A 26755-nucleotide genomic window follows, 5' to 3' on the forward strand; every position below is an offset into this window, starting at 1 on the left:
TGGCTCTTTCATTCAGAATCTTAGTAACTGTGTCTCTCAGTTAATGAAGTAGTAATTTAAAACTGATTTCTCTTAGGATACATCTGTAGATAGTCCTAACTTTCCTTTCCTACAGATTTCATGTTAGCTTCATGAAATGCTAAACCAGTTGTAAAACTAGATGACTTACTTGCTGCGTGAAGCTTTATTTTCTTTCCTTTCTTTTTGAAAAGTGGTAACAATTGTTAGAGAAAATACTACTCTTCAGAATACATATGTGAAAGAATTGTTCAGTAGGCTAGTTTTAAGAGATACTGGATTGACTTCTGAAAGTCACATTCCCTCACAGATGCATCTTGTGGATACTGGCTGCTAGCTACAGCTACTTGATTTTCAGAAGTCAGTCCAATATTTTTAAAACTTTTAAAGTTCTACATGTGGCAGGCTGTATTTACAAGGGAACATATAAAGAAACTTAAAAACAGTAGCTGTATTGAAAAGGAGTATTGTACTGCATGTTTGTCTGTTCATACTCTTAATTTTATAGGGATTGCGTAGCAGAGGGCTAGCTGTAATGGAATGAGATTAGGAGTGAAAAGGTACAGTGGTCACCCAAAGAAGCTTTCTACCCATGCAATGTGTAAGGTTCTCACAATGATTCTTGTGAGTGTCAGAAGCAATACCTCAGGAAAACAACTTGGACTGAGCTGGATGAAAAATTCTTCACATTTGTAAGAATTTGTTATTTTTCCTTTCAGTATCTTGGCCTGATTTACAAATATTAGGCCCATGAGGTACTATAAGCAAATCCCAGACTCATTACCAGTCTCCGGAAAAGAAAATGTTTTTGTTTCTTTTTCATTTAAAGGAGGTATTCAGCATTGTTGTTGCATATGAAGAACACAGTGCTACTTGTTCAAATCTAAAATATTCCTTGAATACCACGTAATGCTTTGGGGGATTTGTGGTTGTACATAAATATTTTTTGAAGTTTAATATTCAGATCTTTGTTGATCTGCTTTACTTACGGGGTAAAACAACAGGCATTATGGAATGGAAAACAGTAATTACACTGAAATTTTAAGAGAGCTTATGCGTGAGAAAACTGGGTTGTTAAGCTGAGATGGTGGTGATTTTTATATATTCTTGTTATAGATAGAGTTAGTGTTACATTCCTTGTGATTCAGACATCATCTATACTCTGTAATACGTTGGCATATTGTTTTCTAGCTGAAGGTGTCAGTAACATGACACTTGATATATATTGCTGTTCTTCAGTTGGAGATTTCTGGGTGTCAGGTTTAGGTTAAATTTTAACAATGATTTATGTTAACTGTGGAAGAGTATCCTTAAAATATGTAGAAGAATTTTATTTTGTCCTAAGTGTATGTGTAAGCATCAGTGTTCCTCTTCTCCAGTTTAAACTGATCTTTGAAAAATGAATGTTTCAAATTGCCATAATGAAGAAGAGTGAAGGTTGTTTTTGTGCCTTCCCTGAGAAATTCCATATGTTAACTTTTTAAATTTTTTTTAATCACTTGAAGTCTGAATTTCCTTGATTTCATCTTTGTCTTGCAGTGAGATACTGTTCCTGTAAGCATGTTTTCCCCATAAGGTTTTCATACATGTCCTCAACTTTAATACTAGTTCAAATATACTTTGTTCAGAAAAGCTGAAAGTCCTGTTAATAGATTACTGCTCTTGTTCGTGCCAGAATCACACCATTTGTAAAACAGGTGTAATGATATTAACCTCTTTTCAGAGGTTATATATATGTAATATTGCTTTCTCTGTATAGAATTACTTAGGTGACTTTAGTAAACTTTCATTGTTTTGTCTTTGCAGCTGTAGATAAATCTGTTTTCCTGGCCTCTGCACAAGTTTGGTGTGAACTTGCCCTGGAGGTATCTGGGCTAGAGTTTAACTCTTCAGCACCGTAAGAATTAGTGCTGATGTGTGTTATCCCCAAGGTTTGGAGTATTGTTATCCAGGATTTTGATTTAGACCCATCTTTAGTCTGTGTGAATCCTAAACAATGCAATAGAATTCTTTTTTTTTCTTTTTGTTCTTGAGTAGTTTCCAGAAAAGGAGTGAAACCTTTCCTTTAAAGCAAGCACCAGAAATTGTTGTATGGTTTGGATTTTTTCAGTAGCTTACAAATCTAGGTATAACGTAGAGATGTTTTTCTAATCTAAACCCTCGACGTTCCTTGGAAAAAGAAAATCACGTGATTTGATTAGACTTCTTACTTCTCTGCCTGTGCTCAGAGACTAGCCGTGTGCTGGAAAGAGGCTTTTCCCGGGGAGGGAGCAGCTGATTCATACTCGCTCACTGCCTTCGCTCAGCATGGAAGCGTTCCAGCACCAGCTACTCACTCTTATTGGGGGTCTGATCTGTTTCTGTGCTCTGGTAAAATGCATCAGATTTATGAAATACATTTTCCCACATATCTGGAGTGCTTTGCCTGAGACTTTCTTTCGGTCGCTGGGAGAATGGGCAGGTAAAGGAAACTTCTTCACCTTCTTCTTCTTGTAATGGAGTAGTGGATTGTTACATGACTAATTGGGAGTGGTTTTCCTTGCATTTCCTTACCCTGTCCCTTCAGAACAAAACACAGTTTCCACTAGGTGTGGAAAGGTCAACTAGGTTTGTTTAATTTCATTTTGTTTTCCCTAGTAACTGTGGTTTTATAATCCTGAAGTTTTTGCATACTTGGGGAAAATAGAAAAATAGTCAAACTGGTAATAGTTCACACACCTGGTATGTAGATGTGAATTCTCTCCCCATTCCCACCTCTGATGTTTTTTTCTCTACTGCAAATGCTTTAGTTTTAATAGCATTGTCTATATCCTCAGTTTCCTGATATGTGAAGCAACTAGTTTATGTCTAGCATATGGTCTCCACTTTTCAAAGCAACTTTTCTTTGTTCCCGGTAACATTGCTCTGTTGTGTTTTTTCTGAACTGGTGACCTATCCTTAATGGTACCGTTAACCAGCCAAATCTACTCTAGCCTAAAAACTTCAAAGGCTGCAACTTGGCAGTACTTTTTAAAAGATACTACACATTCTCATAAAATAACAGAGATGTTTAATAAACACCACCTTCTTCCTACTGATCATTGATGTTTTTCGTAGGCTTGTTAGATTATCAGTATGAAACAAGAATGAACAGATACTACAGTTTCTGGGCTACAGATGTCACTGATGGTGGCATCTTGTTAAGAAGTGACCCAAACAGTATGCTTGTGCTTCGTTCCTTCTCCCTGCTTAAAGACTTGATCTGACTGGATTGAATACGTGTTTAATAAGCATATCTCACAGTGGATTAATAAGAAATGAAATCCACCCCTGTGCAAAAGACATGCCTGAATACCAGCTGCTTCTGAAGCAATATGTAGGTCTTGTTTTGATTTAAGTGAGGCAAGGACCTCCATTCTGTGCATGAGGTGAGTAGCAGCGTGGGGAGCTTTCTGTGAAAAATCCTTGTTTCCACTGGAGGTTGGGAAACTTGTTTCCTTCAGTGGACCTTTTATGCTCTGTCCTTTTTATAAACATAATGTCTTAGGGGGCCCTGTAAAATTCATAAGGCTTGCATGATTTGCTGTATCATGTAGCACATGAGATCCCGAGAATCATGAAAATTAAAGTTGGCAGGTGGAAGCTTGTTTCCCAACAGACGGTTGTTTTTCCTCTGCAGGTCTTCTAGAAAACTAAAGATCCACTTCTGCTTCACTGAGGGGGTCTCTTTTCTCTGAAATGAGAGAGTAATTGCTCTTCTGTTGTCAGCAAACCTAACCATTCAAAATCACCTTCCTTCCCCAGCATCTCTTGCAATTTAGAAGTCCTTAATCCACGCTTTTTCAATATTGAATAATTTTCCATTTTGCTCTGAAAATTTGCCAGGGTTAGCTTGGAATTGCTTTGGTGCTTTCCTCTTTAAGTTATTTATTTCTAAGTTGATGAGGATTTTCTTTCTGTAGTTCCTCTTTGGTATTTGTGTAACATTTGAAATTCATGATGCTTTAAAAATGCCAAAGCTTGCTTACTTTCCCAGCAACACTGAATACAAAGGTAAACTGAGCAGGACAGCTCTGAAGGAACAGCTTTTTATAGATAGTGGTAAATTTGCCATGATGTTTCCTTACAGACAGATTTCTTGTGTGAGAAAGTGTTATATCAGCTTTGATCACCCAGTTAGTCCTTATCTCCTACCATTCTGTCACCATCATATGAGTGACAAACTTGCAAAGCAGAACTTGTCAAAATGTGTATATGGAAGATGCCACCTCTTAGGCAATTGACCTGTTGCTGAGACAATTGTTGCTTAGGTGGTCGACTTGTTGCTTGTTGTTGACTTCATTGAAAATGAGAGTAATAACTGTCAACTGCATCAGACAGGTTACAGTAAGGAGGGATTTGCTTTGAAGACAAAAAGTGCTAAATGAAGTAACAAAAAAATTAAAAGGTCACGACAAAATAATTTTTTTAAAAGATTGATTCTCTCCTTTAGTAGAAGCATTTAGGTTGCAATGTTCAAGAAACACAAATGATGAAGATTAGAGAATTCAAGAAAGAGCAAATAAAAGCAAAGCTATAAATGCAATCCTTATTCTTTGTTTCATTTTCTCCAGTGGTCACAGGAGCAGGAGATGGGCTTGGAAAAGCATATTCCTTTGAGGTAAGATAGATTACTTACCCTTAAGTTTATTTTAACAAAATGGCAATTGTTGCCTCTTTATCAGTCTCTGCAAGTTAGTAAAATTACTGTAGGATTCAAAGGCACTGTGACAAACATGGTGCTAATCCTTCTCCCCTGTATGTGCAGAATATCATTAATCAAGTTCTGAAAGGAAACTGGTGCTGCATTTCAGAGGAAAATCATTCATGCCCTAATGGTCTCGTCAGACCAAGGAAATAAAATGAGTAATCCAAAAGATTTCACATTGTCTGTCCAGGGCAGGAAGTCTCCTAAATTGTCCTTTTTTTCCCAGTTTGCAAGCTAATCTGCTTTTTGACTTTCAGCGATCCAGCATTAACATGCAGGTTGTAATTTTCTAGCCTTTACACTTGCAAACACATTTTGAAAGATGTACCTGAGACAACAAATAAAGTAGAAGTCTGTATAAATTAATAAAAACTACAATTTATGGAAATTACAAGGAAACCTAATGGTTTAATTAAGAATCAGTAGCTCCAGGAGGCTGCAGGAGGAGAGAGGAGCTCTGTGCTGTGCCAGTAGCTGCTCCTGTGCAGAGTCACCACAGCCATCCCTTTTTATTCATCTGTGCTAATCAACACTGAGGGTGGGGTGGCCTTGTACGGTCTTGTACAAGCCTTGCTATTAGTGATGGTGACTGAGCAGTAGATTTTCTCTTTGGTGTCTTCATTCAAAACCTTGTTCTTTTCTGGAAAATAAAGAACAATGAAACATGAGTTGTTGTCTTCAGAGCTGAGGTGACCAGGTGAAAATTAGCAACCTCTAATATTCAAGAGTTTAGATGTGATGCCTTGTGTTCATAAATTATAAAATATATCTCACAGGAAAGGAAAATAAGTTGACTTCTGAATTAATTCACGGGATTTTTAAGCTAGTCTTCTTAAGCATATGCATTGGTTAAGTACCTACTTCACAATTTTCATTACTGAGAATGGCAGTACAATAACTACTTTCAAAAGTGCATTGAATGGAGGAAGCACAAACACAAGTACCAGGTATTATAGTTTAACATTTGGCATAACTGTGATACAGAGGGCAAGGTCTTCTGGGGGAGAGAAGGGAAAATGTTGCTTTCTGTCTGGTCAATGAGTTGCTGTAGTGATGAGCAAACAGGAAGGATCTGATGGCAGAGGGGAATGGGATGGGATAGAGACAGAGAGGGATCATCAGAAATGCTTAAACATTTATTTAACACTATGCCTCTGGATGTAGTCATTGGCTCATGCAACTTGCTGAACTAACTTTGTGAGTGAGCACCTGGTGATATTTTATCCATGTGAAGGATAAATTCTTTTATCTTTCTGCTGCGGGAACCTGTGAATGTCTAGATCAGATCCTCTGTAATTGTTCTGCTTCCTTTGTGCTATATGTGTTATGCAAGAGTAAATCCCATTTAAAAGGCCAGATATATAGCATGCGAATGGCTGCTTTATACCGTGAGATAAAATAAAACTACTGTGTTTTTTTTCTTTTTTAAAATTGGCTGGAACTGGCTAGATTTTGTGGAACATTTGTTCATTATTTTTGGCTTTTGTGGGATGACTGAGAGCCATCTTTATCCATGCTGAGATGTACCTTCCTCCCCAGGTGGTCCCTTTGATTGAAACTGTGCTCAGCTACTGCCCTGTGGGGCAGATCCCAAGCCCACACCACATGAGGTCATAGCTTGGCACATCATCTTGCTGGCTGAGGTCAAACACACACTTGTGTGTGGCTTGTGGATAAATAAATCTGACCCTGCTGTTTTAATATCTGTGTGCCTTTGGAGTTTCTGGCTAAGCACTGCTGTCTTGCTGGTCTGGTGTCAGGGTACAATATTCTCTGATGTTCTTCTGGCATAGATTGCTCGGGTGTAATGGGCTGATGTGAAGGTAAGCCTTGTTTGATGGTCACAGTGTCTGTTCTTCTAGAGTTTGAACTGTGACACAAAGTGATGAATTTATTTCTGACATTCTGGGCTCATGCATGGGCTGATAATGATTCACAGCTCAGGTAAGGGCTCCACACTTGTTGGTAGTATATGGTACAGGAGGCTAAGGAGAGCAGTTCTTGTGTTTTGGAAGCAAATGTGATATGACTTTCTCTGTTCGGTGTTTTATGCGGAAATCCCAGTAGATGGTTCATTTGATAAAACCCAGCAGAGTGAGATCAATGCAGAGATGACATTATTTACTGATTCAGTACCCTTGTTTCCAAGGTTTATGGTTCCATACAGGTCTCTGCAAAGTCTGTTAAGTTCACGAGCTGGCTAGGGCTGTGTGAAGAGCCTGGCAGCTGTGAGGTCTCAGAACATTACTTTGTTGATGCCAGGACACAGATTTTTCAGAGCAAATTATTGTGTCTTTAGTTTCCTGAGCTTGTATTGAAAGGCAAGCATACACAGAACTTGAGCCTGTCCTCTTCTGCATGAATGTCCAGGCTTCCGTGAAGGCTCTGTCTGTATTTCTAGCACATCAGGGAGATTTGGAAGGACTGCCTTCTTGAGCATAAAGACCCTGACCTTTTATCTGACCGGTGTGATGTCAGAGTACTGGAATTCTGGATCTAGTTTGCTATACTTATTTCTAGAGCCAGGTTTCTGTTAGATTTGGTCCATTAGTTCTTGGGCTGATGGGATTTAGACTTACCAGACTTATAACGAGAAAAAAAAGACAGCTGTGAGTGTGCTGCGAGGCTGTCACATCTCTGCTCAACCTTTAGCATTTCAGGTACGGTGCAGTCTTGTTTGTTGTGTTTTTCTAATGTAATATCTACAGATCTGTGTTAGCATCTGTTACTGACTTAGCACCTCAGACATGCTGGTTTTACGGATGAGGCCATGCCATACTCTGAGATTTACAGTTTAGCCTCTGCATACTTCTCATCTGATGTCAGGGCACCAGCAGGATGTTGGTGGCTCACAGGGTCACCATTTTTGTTACTGTTAATAGTTCATAACTCTCTTATAAGTCAGGCCAGCACTTGCATTTAATCAATGATTTAGCAGACCATTTTGAAACAGGCACTGCATTCATTTGTTAATACAACAGTTTCTCAAATCTTAAAACTTTGTGTCATTTCCTGAAACTGTGCGTGGTATTACCAGCAGTATAATACAAGCTAAATATGATCTGAGGTTTCCTGCTCCAGTTGCAAACCTGTTCTAATTTCTCCACTTGGTCTTGGATTTATTTCTGGAAATACTGCTATTCTACTTGCTCGCCACAGTTAAAGAGCTAGCAGGAAGATTGCAGAATCCTTCTGCCCTGTCATGTCAGCCCCGGTCTGCTGGAGCAAAAAGGGTTGAAACATATGAATACGGAGACCCTAGAGGTCTGCACCCCAGGCAAGGAAAGAAAAGGAGTCAAGCACTGAGACCATATCAGCACAGTCCAGAAGAAGAGAGAAGAATCTCTTTTGTAATAGGTAGAAATTTACGGTAGGCATCTACAAATTCCATAAAGCTTTATTAGGGATTTGAAATTATTACATCTAGTGATCCATGTAGAGTATAACCAATTTGTCAGGGTAACTGTAGTAATTACATGCATGGTTTGAATCTAAAACGTGTGTCTTGCCTTTCATGAAGTCTCCCACTGCAACGAAACCAGTAAGATACTTGAAAGCATGTATTGCCCTTAAGAAAAAGATATGCATCTGTATTATATGGTGACATTTCCCCATTACAATTTGGCTCGCTGGAAGTCATAAATTTAACGTTCTCCTGAATCTAAAAGTGTACCCTAAAAATGAAATATTTTAAGTATATAGAGACATTGCCTCTCAATTCCTTATTAAAAGTATCTAAAAGTGTCACCTCAGACTGAGCTGCAAAAACATGCTAGAAAATGCACAGTGACTTTATACTGATTTAATGTAGGTTTCAACTTTTTGAAAGTTGAGTTTGTGAGATTCCAGAGTGCATATCCTGTGTGATACTATATGCTTCATTAATAGCCCAATTTCAAATTGCTAAGTTGTCCTAATTCGTTATGGCTGGAGACGGTAATAATCTTACATTTTGGCAGACTGAGGTTCAGGAGCATTTTAGTCCTTTGCCACTGGGAGTCAGGATTTCCTAACACAAGCAAGTTCACGTTCCACAGTGCTGGTAGTTAGAACTTCTTCTTAACTGAGGGGAAATACCATCCTCTAAAATCAAAGTCTTTGTATGTTCAGAAAATGCCTTGTGCTAAAGACGTCTACATTAAAAGTTACCTTTATTTGAAAGGTTGAACTGTTAAACTGATTTAACCTTTCCTGTGGATGGCCCTTTTTTTCTAAGTGCAGTTCATTTGCTTGAGGGTGCATTTGAATCTCATGGGAGTTACAGTGTCCTACACGACTTACTTCTGAAAACGATGCACTTTTTCTATGTGGATGAGGAAGCAAAAAAGACTAGTCAGGTGTGTAACCTCTTTTGCCTTGCGAAATGGGTGCTACAGCCTTATACTTCTGGTTAGTCTGGTATAGAGCAGCAAGGGAGAGTCCTCTCACCTGATGGTTAACAATTTTATAAGATTGCCACAAACGCGTGCTTTTAGCTGAAACACAGTGCAATCTTAGCAACAGGAATAACTTTTTACTTAGGTTTAGGAGGGATTTCCCCCTGCCCCAAAAATTAAAATAAACCCCATCCAAACACCCCCAAATGGCAGAAAAGAGCGAGTGACCATGGAAATGGAGACCATGTCTCCAATTGGAAAATGACTTTTGGAATTGGAAATTCCAATTGGAAAATGACTTTTGGAATTGGAAATTCCAATTGGAAATGGAATTGGAAATTCCAATTGGAAACAACAAAGGGAAATCTGCCAGTATGTAGGCAATTAGAGTTCTCTTCCTGAAAACTTCAAAGGGAGCCTTTAAAACAAGCTTTCGAAACTCCTGAGCGTCTAAGTTTGTGCAGGTCTCTTTGGAGCACAGGTCAATTATGTTAGAGGTCTCCAAAAGCACAGAATTGTGAGCAAGGTCTTTGTGCTGAAAATGAAAGTGGTTGTGACTGATGCATTTAATGGATGGCCTGCCTCTTGTACTCTTGATGTAGCAAATTTTTGAACAAAGATCCTTATTCCTTAACATTCTCTGCATTGTTTCAGAAGAGCCCAACAGGACAAACTGTTTCCCTCAAATAGGTTTAAGGAGAAAGCGTTGCAGGGAGTCAGCTGTGGAAATGAATGGGTCTTCAGTGTGTGGCCTCAGCGGGTTAGTTTTTTCTTTTAATCAGACCTGGTACTTTCAGATGACATTGGCTTTATCTTTTGTGCTGACTAATTTAGCTCTCTTTCTCCTTGCTCTCAAGAGCATTTTTCTAGTTTCAGCTTTATCTTTCCTTTCTTCATGCACACAAGTCCATTCAGCTTCCACTTGTTAATAACTTAGTTTCAAAAGCTGGGGCCATATTTCTCTCTCAGGCTTTGCCTAAAACTCTTTAACGGATGGGAATGAGAGGCCTTGGGAAAACAGGAGAGAACCATTATTTATTGGTTCTGCACATGGTAATGGCAAACTGACTATAAACAGACTGCTGTGTTAAATGGTGTTTGCAGCTATAAACATCAACTGTTGCCAACATCTCTGTGGATGTAAATTTGACTGTATTTTGAGTTTTTATGCATGGACTTCACCTTTTTTCCTTGGTTTCTTTTTTAGTTTGCATCTAATGAAAAAAAAGCAGTTAAAATTTATCCATCTGACCTGCATCAGATTTTATTTCTATTGAAAAAATATGAATAAAGTTCAAATCCTTTCAAACCCTTGAGCCTTCGATTCAATATGCTTAATCTACTTCCTCAGGATAAAAAAATGTGAAGGTGGAAGGTGGTGCTTTAAAATGACTAGGAAGTAATCAACTTATTTGGCCTCCTAAATCCAAGTAGAAATAAAAATGTGTTTCTGGGAAATGTCATGTTGCTTTCACTCCCTGCAGACTTCCATTCATTTGACATTGGCTCAGATTATTTATTTTTGTTCATATTATTGGGGTTTGATTGTTGTCCAGTATATTTTTCTTGTAAGCATCCAAGATTATACAGTGAGGGAGATGTTTTGGAAGACTGTTAGAAGACCAATTATTATTTTGCCTGGTTTTAATATCTGTTGTTTACCCATTAGGCAGATGACAGGTGAAGGAAAGCAGTTTAAAAAGAATAATCCACAATTGCTTTTATTGCAAAACTGGAAAAAAAATGAAACAATTTTTATATTCCTCTCTTGTAGCTGGCAAAACGTGGATTAAATATAGTTATGATAAGCAGAACTCTTGAAAAACTGCAGAGAGTAGCCTCTGAAGTTGGTAAGTGTTTGTCTCAAACTTATCTTCCCATTTAGCAGGCTGGCTTTACAGGGATCTGGAGGTCTCTTCCCTTGGTACAGTATGTAGTACAGTAGGGCCCCGGATATTGCTGCAGATATAGCCCCAGGTATACTACAACACTACAAATGTTTTTGGTATTACTGTGTTGCTTGAACGCTCCTAGTCATGAATCACTTTAGAAGTATATGCTGTCATTCAAACAGTGCAATGGCTTTGATAAAAAAAGTGAACATGGGTTGTTTACTGGCTTCATCTGCCTGTAAATACAGGCAAAGGAGATTGTAATACTAGAGCTGTTGGAGTGATCTATGAAAGAGCTTATGCTTGGGAACGGAAAGTTACCTTTAGCCTTGCTCTTGGAACATAGCAAAGGAAGGGTGAAAACAAAATCAAGGTGCATGTTTTGTTTTTGGTTTGTTTGTTTGGTTTTTAAAGGTTTTCAAGTTACCTTTGGCTTTCCATAAAGCAGTTAAATAGTGTGTCTTTCGAATGTTTCCTTTCTTTTCTTCAAAGGAAATTAGCCATTTACACTGGGGAATGGGTTGTTTAAATACATTAAGATTGACTGTTAGGATTTCTTTAGGAGTCAAATGAATTTATATCCTCCATTAACTTTAAAGATTGCTGTAATCAAGGTTATGCTTCCCACTGTCTTTTTCTGTATGTAGCTTCTATCCACCGGATTCCTTGAGCAACGTGTTCTTGTGCTAAGAATGTGTTGCTCCAAGACTACACCTCTGTCAGAAAGACTTGCCTTTGAGCAGGCTTAGCAGCTGACTCCAACAGGGTATCGGCTCCAGGATACTTACCTGGAGAGCGAGCAGTGCATCTCTCAGGGACGTGGCAGACTTGAAGTGAGTGAAAAAGCACGTAACTTCTGAACCTGCAGCTACCAAAGTCGAGAATTGGACCCTGAAATTTTCTGTCCAGTTTCCCTGCCCCTTTTTCCAGGGTTAGACTTGTTTTCCCTTGTGAAGCAAGGGGTATCAGAGGAGGAAAGCACCAACTCCCTCAACGGTCTCTATAAGGAGTCGTATCCATGAGACGAGTGTGACTGTGGCCTAAGCTATCCCTTCTTAAGTAAACAGCCATAAAAAAATAATTTCTGTGGGAATTAGCTCAGCTCTGGTGTTATTGTTCCATTTCTTTGCAGCGGAATGTGAAAGAATTGCAATAATAGAAACCTGAATAAAAAAAGGCTAAAGCACTTTTATAGTTTCTTTGCATTGTAAATTATAATCAGAAGCAAAGGATGAAAACAATAAGATTTCTGAGACTAACATAGCTAAGTAAAGAAAAAAAGTGGTGGAGGGCTGGAAAGATGACATACTGTAAATTCCCCTGCACTGTGTTTTATTATAAGGCCACCTTCCTAATTGAGGCCATACCGTGCTGAATTGTGTAGCAGCATGTAACGAAGGACTTCCCGTGTTCTGAAAGGTACTGCCGAGATAGCCTGCCCTGCAAGCACTCCTATGCCTTGTGCAAAAGTCACCTGTGACTTTTTGTGAGTGAGGCAGCTTCACCGACTGCAGCAGTGTCACTCATGTAATCCAAGGTGTGGGGAGGTGGATTGTGTGACCCCAGGACCCCAGGAGCTCAGGTTACACCGATCAGGTTTCCGTGCTATGTTCAGCTGGGTTGTGGGCATACAGAGTCATCCCCAAAGCTTGCCGAAATTGGTTGCAAATCCCATGAGATCTTTCCATTGTTTTTAGTGGGTTTTGGCTGAAACCCAGGGTGACTCATCTGTTATTTAGTTTGTCAGGTTGGAAATGAATACATAACAACAAGTAGATGGCACAAACAAAAGCAAAGAGAGGAAGATAAAGTGATGAAAAGCATAGAGTATCAGTTCTGGAGGCCACTAAAATCATCAGGGAGCTCTGGTTGCAGGCTTATTATATTAAAGCTTTGGAAATGTTCCTCTGAGTCCAATTTTCAGATGCATGCTTTACTGTAATTAAGCCAAGTAGTCATTGGGAAGGAACAAAAGTTAAACTTACTGTGATGTCATGTGAGTAAATAAACAATAAAAACCAAAAATGAAGCAGAAACTTAACCAGAGTGATTGTACTGTTTTCTAAATTGTCTCTCACTGACTTTTTCTTTCTAAACTGCTTAAACAAGCAGTATCTCGCTCCAAGCGGCTATCGTTACAATGAACTAATATGCAAGGAGATCAAGGCACAGAGAGAGAGAAAAAAAACGTTTGTTGTAGGCGATGTAAATTTGTTGCAGAACTGGACGCATTACTTTTGTTTCCTTTAACTGCTGCACTGTGCATCTTTTTGCAGCCAGTTGGACAGCAGAATTAAAAGACTTGCCTCCCTTTTCAAACTGATATTATTTGCCTAAACATACTCTCACATTCAGTTTGTATACTGAATAATATAAATCAAAAGAGTCTAAACTGTGGTTAATTCCAGAGATCTCAGTGTTTGTCTTTCCGAGTCCTGTGGGCCACAGGTGTGCCTGAGAACAGCTCTCGGAGCTGCAGCAGGCAGAAATCCACAGTAAGAAACATGTTTCTCTAAAGAAGCACTGGAACTGAAAACCGGATTTCCATCCACTCTGACTGTAAAGCTCTTTTAGAATGAGATGAAAGATAATAAAATAAGTCTTGCTGAGGGCAGACAGAGCGGACCATCACACTAGGTCTACTGCTCATTTAACACGTTCAGTACTGTGGTTGTGAAACACTGATCAAACCATAAAACCAGGAGATCAGAAATGATGGAATGCTATTAACTGCACTGCCTTTTTTTAATTATTTATTTATTTTATTTCTTCTGCCTGCATTTCCTAAGGAAGCTGTACAGGAAGAGCTAGGTCCTGGTTGAAAAGTTATATCTTAGGATCTCTTTATGTGACCAGGGTCTGTATTGTTTGGCTATTAATGCCAAACAAACAAAAAAATCCACTTCTCTAAGACACAGAAGCTATTCACAACAAGGGTGGTTGGGGTTTTTTTGGGTTTGGTTATTTCGGGTTTTCTTTTTTTTCTTTTTTTTTTTGGGGGGGGGCAGGGCGTTGTGGGGTTTTGTTTGTTGGGAGTTTTTGTGGTTTTTTTTCTTTTGTTTTGTTTGGGGTTTTTTTTGGAGAAGAAACAAATCTGCGTTTAAGGAAAGATAAGGTGTATCATTCTCAGAAAGCAGTAGAAAATACAGCTGCACCTGTTTAGACTAGCTGAGCACACGGTTAATGAATTTGGGTTTGGCGATGCAGGAAGTAGCTTATCCACCTCTCCCTCCTGAAATTATGCCTGTTAATATAGAATAAAGCAGTGAAGAAAAAAATTGCCCCACATCAAGAGCCAAATCTGCCTTGCTCCCAGTAAGACCTGTGAAGGTGCTAATTCCTTTTGCTGTCCCCCTCTGCTACATGTTCAGTTCCCAATCTGCTGTACGGCGTCCTCTGCCTCTCATCCTTCCTGCTCCGAGATCTAAGCAGGCAACACGCTGAGATCACCGACTGGCATAGAACGACTCACTCGGCACACCCTTCGTTTGTCCTCACAGGCCCGTTGTGTCTTGCTGATCCCTTGAACTAAAATATTATTGCTCAGGAGTGTTTTCCCAATATGCGCTACTGCGTAACTGGGCGCTTCAGGGCCTTGACCCATGTTCTGAGCGCTCTGGTAACCAGTAACAATTCCCATGTTTTTTTGTTCACCAAGTTTGTGTTTTCTGGTTCCTGCTATTATCTCTTGCAGTTCTGCTTTTACACTCATTCTTTTTGTTTCTTCTCTATTTTCCTGTTGTTTCTGAAACTGAGTTATCTTATATTTCTGGGGAGATACGTTTCTCCAAAAGACTTTCAAAACGTAGCCAGAAATTGTGCCTTATAATCTAACAGAAATTTTTATATTTCTCCCCAGTCTTAAATCTTTTTTAAACCTCTTTCTGTTGTTAACATATCTTCTCATTTGGCTCTCATCTCTGCAAATTTCCACTGGATATGAATGCCATCTTAGCCTGAGTGCTTCTTTCTTCATATTCAAATTTTGCTGTAGCACTTTAAAAGGGTCTCATCTTTTTACAAACATCAGTCCTCCTCTTGCTCAGGCCTTCATTTTGCTACCTCAGGTTTTCAGAAGATCTTCGTAACTCTCTAAAGAGAAAAGGAGATTTTCTGGCAAAATGCATGTCCTAACCAACCTCATGCTTCATCCTGATTTATTCACCTCTTAGTAAATTTCAAAAGGCTGCACATTATCCTATCTGACAAGTGGGATTCCCCAGTGATCTGAGGTCAGGAGGAGTTAGATGTATCCTTCTTAATGATACATTTTATAGCACATCAGATTAAACAACTCCGTTCACATTTTTAATTTTCCTTAAATTGGTTTTCTCTTCATTTTTAAAAAGGACAATAACCTATCCTAATGTTTGAAAACCTAGGCTTTTTGCTTTCTGGCTTACTTAGGACCTTTAAAAAGAGTTGGAATGGCTTGTGTCTTCAAAGACTGTCATAAATCTTTGTCACGGAGAGGGAGAGACATAAGAAACGTTGGAAGTTATTTTTTGGCTCTCTACTTTGCAGAACTGTTATCATTTTCTGAAGAGCTATCCCTGGATAATTCATTTATCAGCATGAGAGTTTTATTGTTTTTTAATATATTGTTTTATTCTTAAATGAGACAGAGGAACACCATCTGGAGTACTTGTTTGTTGGCTGACAGTGCTGGTTGCAGCCGTACAGTTCTGTACAGACAAGGGGATGCAGAGAAAGTCCAAATGTTTTGTTTGATCCTCATTTTTATATTGCTTTAGTTTTGGCTGCCCTTCTCATTGCCCGCAAGAAAGATGGCCACAACATCATTATGCTTTTTAAAACCATCTCATTCTCTTTATAGAGCTCTTCCATCAGAAGGTCCCTGTAGGTGTCTGCTCCAGCTGTTGCTCTGTTCTTTCCCTTTGCTGCATTTACACTCATAATGTCCCTTTCTTTATATTTGTACCATTCCCCAAGCTGGGGACCACTAGGGGGTCATTTGCCACTAGAATTGCTTTTATAGGTTGAAGGTTCAAAGGATGTTTCGTCCCTTTTATACACACAACGGCAGCTTGGAAAGAGGGCAAGAAAAAGGGCACTCCTTCCTCCTTTCTTCTGTCATGGAGACAGATGTCCTCTAAAATTGCACACAAGACGCAGCCCGCATTTCAGATCTGGAGTCAGAGCATCTGCTGTTTCCTCAGACCGGTTGTGTTACTTGGGTAGTGTAAAGTGGTCGAGACTTGCAACATGGTGAGGGGCAACGAGCTAACAACCTTCAGGGAACAACATCCCCTCACGCTCCAGCCCAGGCCCTGTTTTGTTGCGCACTGTCCTGCTGGACCCAAATCCAGCTTTCTGCCAGCTATGCGCTCCTCCAAGAGCTGCTGCAACGTGTCTTCCTAAATTCTCAATATACACAAGGGATGAGGCAAGATTCGTGGGTGAAAATTAGCGAGTCTCGTCCCTAGTCAAGGCAATGTTCCCTGTCGCTTGCACGATAGAACCAGGCTCCAAACAAGGAAAGGCAATTTCCCAAACAGGATCGAAAGCAGACATTCTGCCATCCATGTGCACCTGAATTCCTGCCACTTGCAGCCAGTCTGCAATCCAGTCGTCTACTGACATTTCCAAGCTCGCTTGTCACTTTTTCAGCAAACTTCATCTGGATTTCAGGTTGCCCATAAAACTTGAAAGCAGGTTTAGTTGCAAGAATTTACAATGTGAACATCTAGTTAGAAGACACCTTACTGTGCCCCTTTAAAGGAGAGCCTTGCCTTTAAAATGAGTAAGTATGAGCCTCTACCTCTTTTCCTCATGAAACTTCATTGAAAATATGAACAGCAATAAATCAACTGCTGAGAAAAATGGTAATGTACACCTGGGCTCCACTCCTGCATAGCAATGACACTGGACAAATCATACGCACTTCCCTTTCCCTTCTGTGTACATTGACCTTGTAAAATTTAAGCTATATCCTCCCTTAAAATGCCTTTTAGTCCTGCAAAATCACGGGGAAGGTTCATTCTATGGGAGTGCAAATGTCAAAATAGGAGAGGAATTGTTTGAAAATAATGCAGAAAATATTGCATCACATCCAGCCCTGTTTCCCCCTCCTCCTACATGAAAAGATAAGCTCTGCTTGTGAAAATGTTCGTCTTATACATGAAAACACTTTAAAACAATTCTGCAAAAGTCAGCTTATGTAGAAGATCTGGCACCCCATTCACTTGTCTAACGTATGCTGACATTCTCCATTTATAAATATTATGATAACCAGGGGAAGAGGTCCTGCATTTTTTATTTCTGGGGTATTTTTCTTACTGAAGGAACAAATGCTGGTTAGATTTTGTGAGGGAATTTGCATTGATTTCAGAGCATAAATTCATCCTATATTTGCTAGGCTGTGTCCTTGAAAACAACTGAGTGTGTTTTGCTAGTGTTTTGATCTTTCTTAGAGCAAAAAAGTTGAAACAATTTCTTACTGTACAGCAGACAAATGAGACATCTAATTGTTTCATTAATTAATTACAGCTTTCCCTCTCCCTGGGCAGATGCAAAGAGGTTTTCTATTTATTTTCTTCTTAATTACAGAGCAGACCACAGGTCAAAAGGTGAAGGTTATACAAGCTGATTTCACCAAGAATTCGGTATATGAGGACATAGAAAAAACCCTGCAAGGCTTGGATATTGGTGTTCTGGGTGAGTCACTAAGGTCTGTTAATTGAAGAGTATTTTATGGCTGCAGTGTATTAAACAGAGAATTGTATGAATGATGTGTCATAACAACTTGTTAGCCAACAACTAAAACCAAGCATACAGCTGCCTAATGCATTTGAGCACTAGTTATCATGAAGAAGTTTTAAAAGTGAATTAGGATTTTCCAGAGTCTACCCATTTCTCTGTACATTGGCTTCTTTACTGTGAAACCTCTTCTGCTGCTTTATAAGCAGCATACATCTTGTGGGGTGACTTCTTCCCTGTTTGGCCTCAAGGAATCAATTTTTGCTATTGGTTGTTTTACAGCTGTGTGCAATTCTTATATTCAATATGAAATGAGCCTGTGGCTAACAGTAATTGGTATGATCCACAGAGCAACAATGAAAACGTGTTTTGGGGGGAAGTTTTGGTCTTTTTTTTTTTTTTAAGAAAACATGCTTTTAATAGTGAAACAAATGAAATAACAAAAACAAAATGCAAACAAACAAACAAAACCCCAAACTGTAGCAACAGACTGTTTTTCTGTTCCCTGAAGTCAGTATTGATCAGTACCGATGACTTCAGCGGGAATAAGACTCAATGCTAAACAGCATTTCCCTTCACATAGAGCTCAAAAGCTTCTGAGACTCAAGGAGAATCCATTTGTTTAACTAGCTGAAATATGCACTTTGTCTAGATTTGGTTCTTATCATTATGTTTCCTTTGATTAGTTAACAATGTTGGAATGCTTCATAATCCTCTTCCATGCCGTTTCCTTAATGGACCAGACATAGATGAGGTAGGATTACTCTGTGGGTTTCTACTTCCAATATAACAACGAGAAACTGTAATTCCACTTAACAAGGGACAGATTCTGCCCCTGCTGCAATCAGAACATACTTCTTCAGTTGAATGGGAAAAGAACTGGGCCTGAAGGAGCATATTTTGCCTTGTTTTTAACGCTCAGAAGAGCTTGCAAGACAAAAAGAATGGTAGACTAACCTGCAGGTAACCTGCAGCAAGGGCTCAGCAGCAGAGGGGAGAGCGCAGCCACCGTGGTTGCAGCAGGGATGAGCAGCCCCCCCGGTTCACTGCTCACAGGTAGTGTAATGGGGTCCAGCCTGGTCCCAGCCACAGCTGAAGTGGTCAGTTCTTGTTAGCATCATTAAAACCTACTTTCTTTGGGACACCATAGCTTAAGTATGTGAAAAAAATTGAAAAATAAACCTCGTTTAAACACAGTTTACTTTTTGGGGGGAGTTAATTTACACACGTAGAATAGTTTGACAGCATTAAGGCTGTGATCAAGTTTTTCATTGCCTTATTGTTATTTACCTCTACAGTAGTAGCCATGAAAAAAAACCCCAGAGTTTCTAAATGTATTTCTTGCTAGCGCTGGTCTCAGGATCCATTCAGCCTACATATCATCAAGAACATCATCTACTACAAATCAGAGGTCCCCAAGCAGGCTGCTTCCCTCAGAGCTGCAGCCATACGACGGCGCCTCTGCTGCTGCTATGACTCGTGTCTGCTGGTCTTGGGCGGATGCTCTGCTCAGCAGTGCTTTTGCTGCAGGGAAAGCCTGCCTCCGTCACGGAGAGCTGCGCACTCCCAGCCCGGCACCTCCGTAATTTGCTGTCTGTCTGCATCCAGGCCGGTTTGCTGGTGCCATCCCTGCCTGGACACCTGCCTTCTGGGTTTCGCCACGTGCAATGGCACGGCTGGGCAAAACACCGGTGTGTAGAGCAGATTCGAGTGCCATGTTTAAAATTAAAGGAGCCGGGGCTCACTTGCCTTTGAGCGTTCCACATCATGGGCACAGTTGGTGACAAGCGGAGGTCAGCAAAGTAGCCCTAAAAGCAACTGCCTTATCAGAAAGCTTTTCAGTCAGAATTGCTAGCTCTGATATCTAGACAAGCTAAAAACTCTCTATGAAACTAACCATGAACTCACCTTTTTCTTTCTTCCTGCAGAACCTCGTCAACTGCAACATTATTTCTGTTATAAAGGTATGTGTGTAACACACTCATATCCCTGTTATAGCTGTAATTATTTCTTTGGAAAAAAATTAGTCTTGCACAAGAGTGACCCACTATCTTTCCTGTGTATTTTCATTTAGTTTCTCCACAGACAGTAATTTTCAGCAGGAATGTCAGCCTTATTTTAAGAACCCCATCTGTTCTTACCGCCTATGAAATATTTTGTTCAGAGCTGACTGGAAACATTTTAACACGGTTGCTTGGTTGAGGCACACCCTTACACTGCAGCTGAAGCATTTTGCAAGAAACATGCTGGTTTTGGTAAAGGGTGAGATTTGTTTCAGAATCAAAATCTTCAGGACAGGAAGATCTGCAGTTTGACCTTTTGCTCTGTACATGCCTTTTTGACACAATTCCATGCTGTAAATGTATTTTGGTATCAGTGCAGGACAGAAACTCAAGGAGTTGACTCCCTAGTCTCCATTGTTGCCTCTTGATGTTGATTTTGGTTGGCTACTTCCCTTACAAGAAGAGCCAGTGTTTCGTGCTTTCCACCTCTGATTGAGATTCGTATTGCTCTGCCGTGCTCAAGCAGCGTCTTAGCATGAACAAGAGCAGAACAAGAGCTTTGCAGTTCATCTCAGCCTTGTCTAATGTCTTTCTAAACATGACATGAAAACTATCAACAGATGTTCATCTTTCTTTGCCTAGCAAACTTTAAGTCCCAAATTTGTACTGCTGCTTAATGACTTGAAATAATAAATCATGTAATATCAGGGAATTGAAATAAATCCTTCCGCGAAGTATTTTGGTAAACTTTCTGCTCCTAGGTTTTATTCTATTTATACATCAAAAGCAGAGAAATATCTGAATGCTATATGAGGATGCCTCACAAAAAAACAGGCAAGCATTTTGTACCCTCTCAGTCTGGGTACAAAAGGGTTCTCCCTTTATCTTTTCTCACCTTACACATACCTTGGAATCAACCTCTTCTGCTTCACCAGGGCCTGGGGATTCCTTTCTCCCACTGCTGGAAACATGTCCCTTTCAGTCTTTCATGAACATTCACCTTCCTCCAAAACACAAAGAATGCTTCTAACCAACATTCCTCATGTTTAGGTCCAAATAATTTTAAATCTGTTTGGGTTCCCCCCTCCCTACCCTTGATTCCTTCTAGGATCCCGCTCACCACTTCTTGCAGTGGGATGCCCGAACTCCAGGTATTCCTGGCTCCCACAGATGCTAGTGGGATTTTCAGCACTGAAAAAGCAGGACCTTTTTCCCATATTCTCCACTTTACTTGGAAATTCCTGTTCACCAAGCTGACGTGACCCACCTGTATTACCAACCTTGCTGAAAACGAAGCTTGTGAACCCCACCCTGCTCCTACTGTCCTGTTGTGCACAATGACACCACTGAAAAAATAACAAGGACTGAATTAAGCTGCATCAGTCTTTTGCTGCATCATCCCTTTACCAGTTAAGTCACACTCATATCCTGAGAAGATTCACATATTATGTGTGTTTTTATAAAGAATCAATGGTACGAGTATGAATTCCCTAGGGACTTAGGCTTACTATCAATAATTCTCTTCAAATACAACAAACAGAAGCAGATTTCTTACCTAAAAATGGATTTAACCGCACTTTAAAAATCACAAACGTGATTAAGTTTATTGTTAAAATAAAAGGGATGATTAAATAATTACCATCAAAATTATTCTAAGGCTCTCTTTGGTAGCATAAAAAAAAAGTTTCCTTTTCTTGATTTTCTGCTATTTCTGATCCAGGTAGAGGCAGAAGCAAAAATGCAAAATCACCATGAAGTTGACTTTCTCCTTACAATTACAAGTCCATATTGAAGAATGATGAAATCCAGATACTGTTGAAAAGCTTTGGATAAGCATAAGACCTTCGCTAGTTAGAATACTAACCTTTGGAATTTTTTGGCAATTCAATGATTTGCAGGCCACCAGCATTTCTAAAATATTTTCCAAAGCTTTGAATGTGCCACATTTTAGCTGTTTGAACTGTACACATATGGCTGGGGCTTGAGCAAGTTGAAACCTTGTGAATAAAACAAGATCAGTTGAAAAATGCAATCGGAAAGAGGGAGAATGGATATAGTTTTTTAACATATTTTTCTTACAGATGACAAAACTAATTCTGAAACAAATGGAGCCAAGGTAAAAACAATTTTTTCTAGAACTTTCAATAGGTTTTAGCTGCTACCTCCAGTTTATTCAGTGGTAGCTATGCTTTTTCATGATTAACTTCTGCACTTTACAGTATGTCAATCAGTAAGATTTTCTTCTGTTGCTGTTAGTACTGTGTGAATGAACGATGGGAACTGCCACAAATTGTCAGTCAACTGTAGAACAAGACAGAAAAAATAAAATACAGGTCTGTGTCCAGTAAAAATATGCAAGTGTTGCAGAAATAAAATGGCATGTGATGGGTCTAATTAGGCAAGAAACGGCTTTTGATTATATCATGGTATTCTGCTAAGAGTGGTAGCTGTACTTGGAATAATAGTTTTCAAGCTCTGTACTACATTAGAGAGATGAATTCAGCTATGCAATTAAGTCTCCTTTTTCTCCTTTTGATACAATCTGTATTTTGGACATGGCGGTCCTTAAACCAGAAGTTAAGGTCTTCAGATGGAGTTTCTAGAAAACATTGTTAACTGATGCATTTTAGAGAATGGTGCATGCTTTTTGTTTTGGCAACAAAATAAGCTCTTAACATTTAATTGTTTTGGTTTGCCTTTTTTTTTTTTCCCCGCTTGTTGCTGAATGAATTGTTTTTAGTGATTTGTACAGGGAGTTGTGAATAGGGAAGCTAAAACAACAGACGCACGGAGCAGGAAAAAGAATGTGCTGGCTAATGAGCAAAGGGGACCTACCCATTGCTTAAGAGCATAAAATCTTTCCTCTGATGGCAGTTTTTGCTCTGATAGATGTACAATAGCATGTACAATGTTCCCATGGTTCTGATTGCACTAGGCATTTAAATTTCACTTATGACATTACTCCTAGCTGGTTTTGACTTAATTGCACGTAACTAAAGTATAAAAATTGTGTCTTTTGAAAGTGTAGTCTACAGTATCATAGGAGACCTATGCCTTCTAGGGGAAAAAAAGTTGTTTTCAGCTTGTGCAGGCTTTTACTATAATACTGTCAAATGTAAACTGAATGTAACTGTTTAAATTAAATTTCAGACAAAAAGGTCTTATTCTGAATCTGTCCTCTGGTCTGGGTACTTTCCCTTGCCCATTATACACAATGTACTCAGCTTCTAAGGTAAGTCATTCACAATGCTTTACAAAGAAATCACCGTCAAGTGTTTACCAAAGCGTTTGTATCAGCATTATAGGGCCAGGTTTCAGGACATAAATCTGTGTTGCTCCACTGAAATAATGAAGCGATGTAAATGAGCATTACCTGACAACCGGAAATTAGTGAAGCTGTGTAAATGAAATCAGCCGAAGGTATATCTTATCATTGGAACATTTTTGCCTTTGGTTAAATAGTATTAAACCAGTGCTCACAATCTGTCCTTGTTCCAGGAAGTGATGATCTTTACCAGGCTGACTTAGCTAGTTTACTCAAAACTGCAGATACACAAAAATGCTAGATTTTGCTTATGGAACCAAGAAAAAAATTGCTGGTAGGTGGGTGGTGAGTTGCCTGACTTCATAGATTTAACTTTGAAATTTTACTCTGAATTAAAACCCCAGAGTGCAGAAAAATGAGGAGTGAAAGATTTTAATTGAAATTCCAAAAGCAACTTGCTCAGCTCAGGTTTGCTCCAAATTAAAAATTCTGACAATATTTGCCTGAACATAGGTAAAGTTCAGCTTGGTAAGAAAAAGTTATTCTTGGTAAGAAATTCTAGTTTTCCATTTCCTTTTTCTCTTTTTAACAGAAGTTTCTCATTGTTATTGAGATGAAATGAAAATTCTCATTTCTCATTCTCAATACTTGAACTACATTCAAACCAGACAACTTTAGTTCTTTAAAAAAGTTTAGCTAACATTATTTCAAAGTGATATGGTGCATTGGTTGTATTTTTTTGACTTTTTTCATTCTTGGCTATCTTTTACCTTTGTTTCTTTATAAATGGACTTTTTTTGCAGTGCCCTCAAAGGAAACTATTTTACTTGTCAGCATATTGATGTGTCATGCAATATCACCATGCTCTTGGTGTTTAAATTGTAAGACCTGTCAAATTACGGCTTTGAAACACCATCATTTTTTTTCCTTAGTGGGACTTATATATTTCCAGTTACTGAGGAGCAATCCAATGTTGTCAATTTTCTGAATATTTCTCAAAGATCTAACTCCTGAAACCAGTCTTAAAAGAAACTCAACTTTTACACAATAAAGTTAGTATATGTGTATTCTTCATGGTGTGGAGAAAAACTTCGAAAGGTAAACCCTAAAGGTTGAAGATACAACACCCCCCCATCTTCCACTCCAGATTCCCAAACACATGACTTTGAAAACCGTACATGTAGGCAATGCTAATACGTATACACTGAAGGCATGAGTTGTATTTAACTCGCCTTCTTATTGCAAGAGAAAGTGTAAGTGTAAGCCTTGAACTGGGAGAGTAGGTGTCAGCCAGAGATGTGAGCCACATGAGACAATATCTCTGCATTTTCATAAATGAGACAAACCTTTCAGTTCAGTCTGCAGTAGTACTTGTTTCATGTCTGGATTGGACCAACACCAGGGTCCGTCTTTTCTGGCACAGATGAACAGTCAGTCTTCCCATTGCTCATGTGCACCAGCAGAAAATGTGTCTTGAAGAGTTAATTTCTATGTTTTTCATCACTGCACTGTGCCTTAGGTTGCATGATGTTTGGCCATTTTTGTTAAGGACTTGTTGCACATATTTGTGAGCATATGTGAAAGTATTTACTTCCCTGTGCTAATGCTCTTTTGGTTTATTTCATTCTAGGCTTTTATAAGCACTTTCTCCAAAGCACTACAAGCAGAGTATAAGGCAAAGGGAATCATCATACAGGTGATGCTACTTCTTGCCATATTTGCCTTCATTTTAGCAAATTCTTCAAGAATATCTGAGATCCTAAATCTGCACAGTGTAGCTGTCCTTGGTGAAGTGCTGCATGACCCTGTCAAAGCTTTCTCTCTTCCCTTTATGCAGCTATAGGCTTTTTTCCTTATTCCACTGTAGTGCCATTACTTATTCCACAGAGTGCCTTAACCCATTGCAAAATCTGTTACGATTTTTCAGATGCTGTAGGTTCTGCAGAGTGAACGGCCTTATCTAAATGTTAGATGACATTACACCGTTATTATGATTTCTTATTTTAGGTAGTGACTCCTTACGGTGTTTCTACTCCAATGACAATGTACCAAAAGCCGGGTCTTATTACAAAGACAGCAGAAGAGTTTGTTAGTGAATCACTGGATTATGTCACCTTTGGAGATGAGATCTTTGGATGTTTAGCCCATGAAATGCTGGTAATTGAATTTGATAGTGTGTAAATAGGTCCCAAGGGCTGAACCAAGGCTCTCTGGGCTGAGCAGTTTCTTTTGACTGATTTCAGAGATGTTAAGGTTGGACTTCAAATGAGAAAACAGTGACTAGGTTACTAAGGCTAATATGGCACCAGTAAACTATGAAGGGAGGAATACACAAGTAAAGAATAGTGATATCAGAACAGCGTGGCTTTCCCCGCTTTTGTGTCTTGAGCTGAGCTCAGTTTGATATCTGGTTAGTATTTATTCTTTCTCCAGCTGCCTGTTTTCATGACCCTATTAGGAATATTCCTGAGACCCCGACTTCACAGAAATTGGCCAGCAGATTCAAAAGTTATTAGTGGGGAAGGGAAAGGACGTAAAACCAGACTGTGCTATCACATAAACATCATTTCCTTAGGATACCCAGCTAACAAAATAGAACAAATATTTATACATGACAGCTGTTATCGATGAGCATTTAATGAAAGTGTAGGGACGAGAACAGATTTGCTGAAAACTAAGAGGAATGAACATTTTCCTCTAAGAGAAATATACATACTTAAAGTATAAAGTAAAAGCTTTTGCATTTACTGTTTTCTATGACCTTTCTAAACACTCAGTTAATTTCTTCCAAGACATTCCTGTGACCCTTTGCCTTTGTATTGTTTTTGCTTGATTATTCTGAAGGCATGCATCCTGCAGTTTGTCCCTTTATGGGTATTCCACAGCGACAGACTTCAAGAAGCAGTCCTGCATGCATTCACCAGTTATCTGAAGAAGAGGTGGAGGAACCCCTAACAGAGTCAATTTTTTCAGAAGATGTACAATGGGGAACCCCAGCAGGACGCACTTCACTGTTTATGTGTGAGAATGTGGAAGAAATCAAATCAATTTGAGTCTGAGCTCCTTCCAAATCATTTATCAAATGACAAGTGATTTGGTCTAATGAACCTAATAAGCTAATTCATTTCCATCCCTTTCCAAAGAGCATAAAATTTGCTAGAGCTGTTCCAGTGACTTCTGTGGGCCTTAGATATGTTCTAAGAAATTTATCTTACTATTTTAACATAAGCTTGGAGGCCACAAATATTTACGCTGATTTGATATTCATAATTAAACAATTTATTCTTATGCTTTCAGCGAGTGTTTTGTGTCTTTGGTTTCTTCTGAAAAGTCAAGGAAATCTGTGAGAAGAAAAAAAGAAAGCTTGCAGGGTGTAAGTACACCTTTAGAAGTCTGCAACCACAAAAAATGTATTTCTATGCAAACCCTGTGAATGACTTCATCCTCTGCAATATTTGATGTGGGCTGGAGGAGGCAGGAGCATAGGCAAAAGATAAGCAGTAATTCTGCATTCCTGGATGAATCCAGAAGGCAAACCTTTTGGTTGTAGATACCTATGAAGATCATACTGGGTGCTATTGAAAAGTGTTTCAAAGCCAATGCAATCATCAGGCACTGTCAACATGGGTTCACAAAGGGAAAGTCCTGTTTAACTAATCTGATATCCTTCTACAATAAGGTCACCCGCCTAGTTGATGAAGGGAAGGTGGTGGATGTGTTTTTCTAGATTTTAGTAATGCTTTTGATACCATCTC

General features: G+C 39.2%; 1 protein-coding gene across 1 annotated transcript; it reads left to right on the forward strand.

Annotated features, from left to right (window-relative positions):
- The first annotated feature begins 1513 nt into the window (after positions 1-1513).
- HSD17B3 (hydroxysteroid 17-beta dehydrogenase 3) lies at positions 1514-26247 on the forward strand. Its single transcript, XM_063319616.1, has 11 exons — positions 1514-2479; positions 4611-4657; positions 10895-10970; positions 17583-17690; positions 18419-18486; positions 19661-19696; positions 21817-21851; positions 22886-22967; positions 24631-24696; positions 25008-25157; positions 25845-26247. The coding sequence occupies exons 1-11, from the start codon at positions 2326-2328 to the stop codon at positions 25953-25955; spliced, it is 933 nt and encodes a 310-aa protein (XP_063175686.1). The 5' UTR covers positions 1514-2325; the 3' UTR covers positions 25956-26247.
- The last annotated feature ends 508 nt before the right edge of the window (positions 26248-26755 follow it).

This window comes from Chroicocephalus ridibundus, chromosome Z (assembly GCF_963924245.1).
Source record: "Chroicocephalus ridibundus chromosome Z, bChrRid1.1, whole genome shotgun sequence".
Classification (NCBI taxonomy): Eukaryota; Metazoa; Chordata; class Aves; order Charadriiformes; family Laridae; genus Chroicocephalus; species Chroicocephalus ridibundus.

Bases quoted from the DNA above. Each gene is read 5' to 3' on its own strand.
- HSD17B3 (XM_063319616.1), top strand. From the start codon at position 2,326: ATGGAAGCGTTCCAGCACCAGCTACTCACTCTTATTGGGGGTCTGATC. The intron at 19,697-21,816 runs GTATGTGTGTAA...TTTTTCTTACAG, and splicing joins ACATTATTTCTGTTATAAAG to ATGACAAAACTAATTCTGAA. The intron at 24,697-25,007 runs GTGATGCTACTT...TTCTTATTTTAG, and splicing joins CAAAGGGAATCATCATACAG to GTAGTGACTCCTTACGGTGT.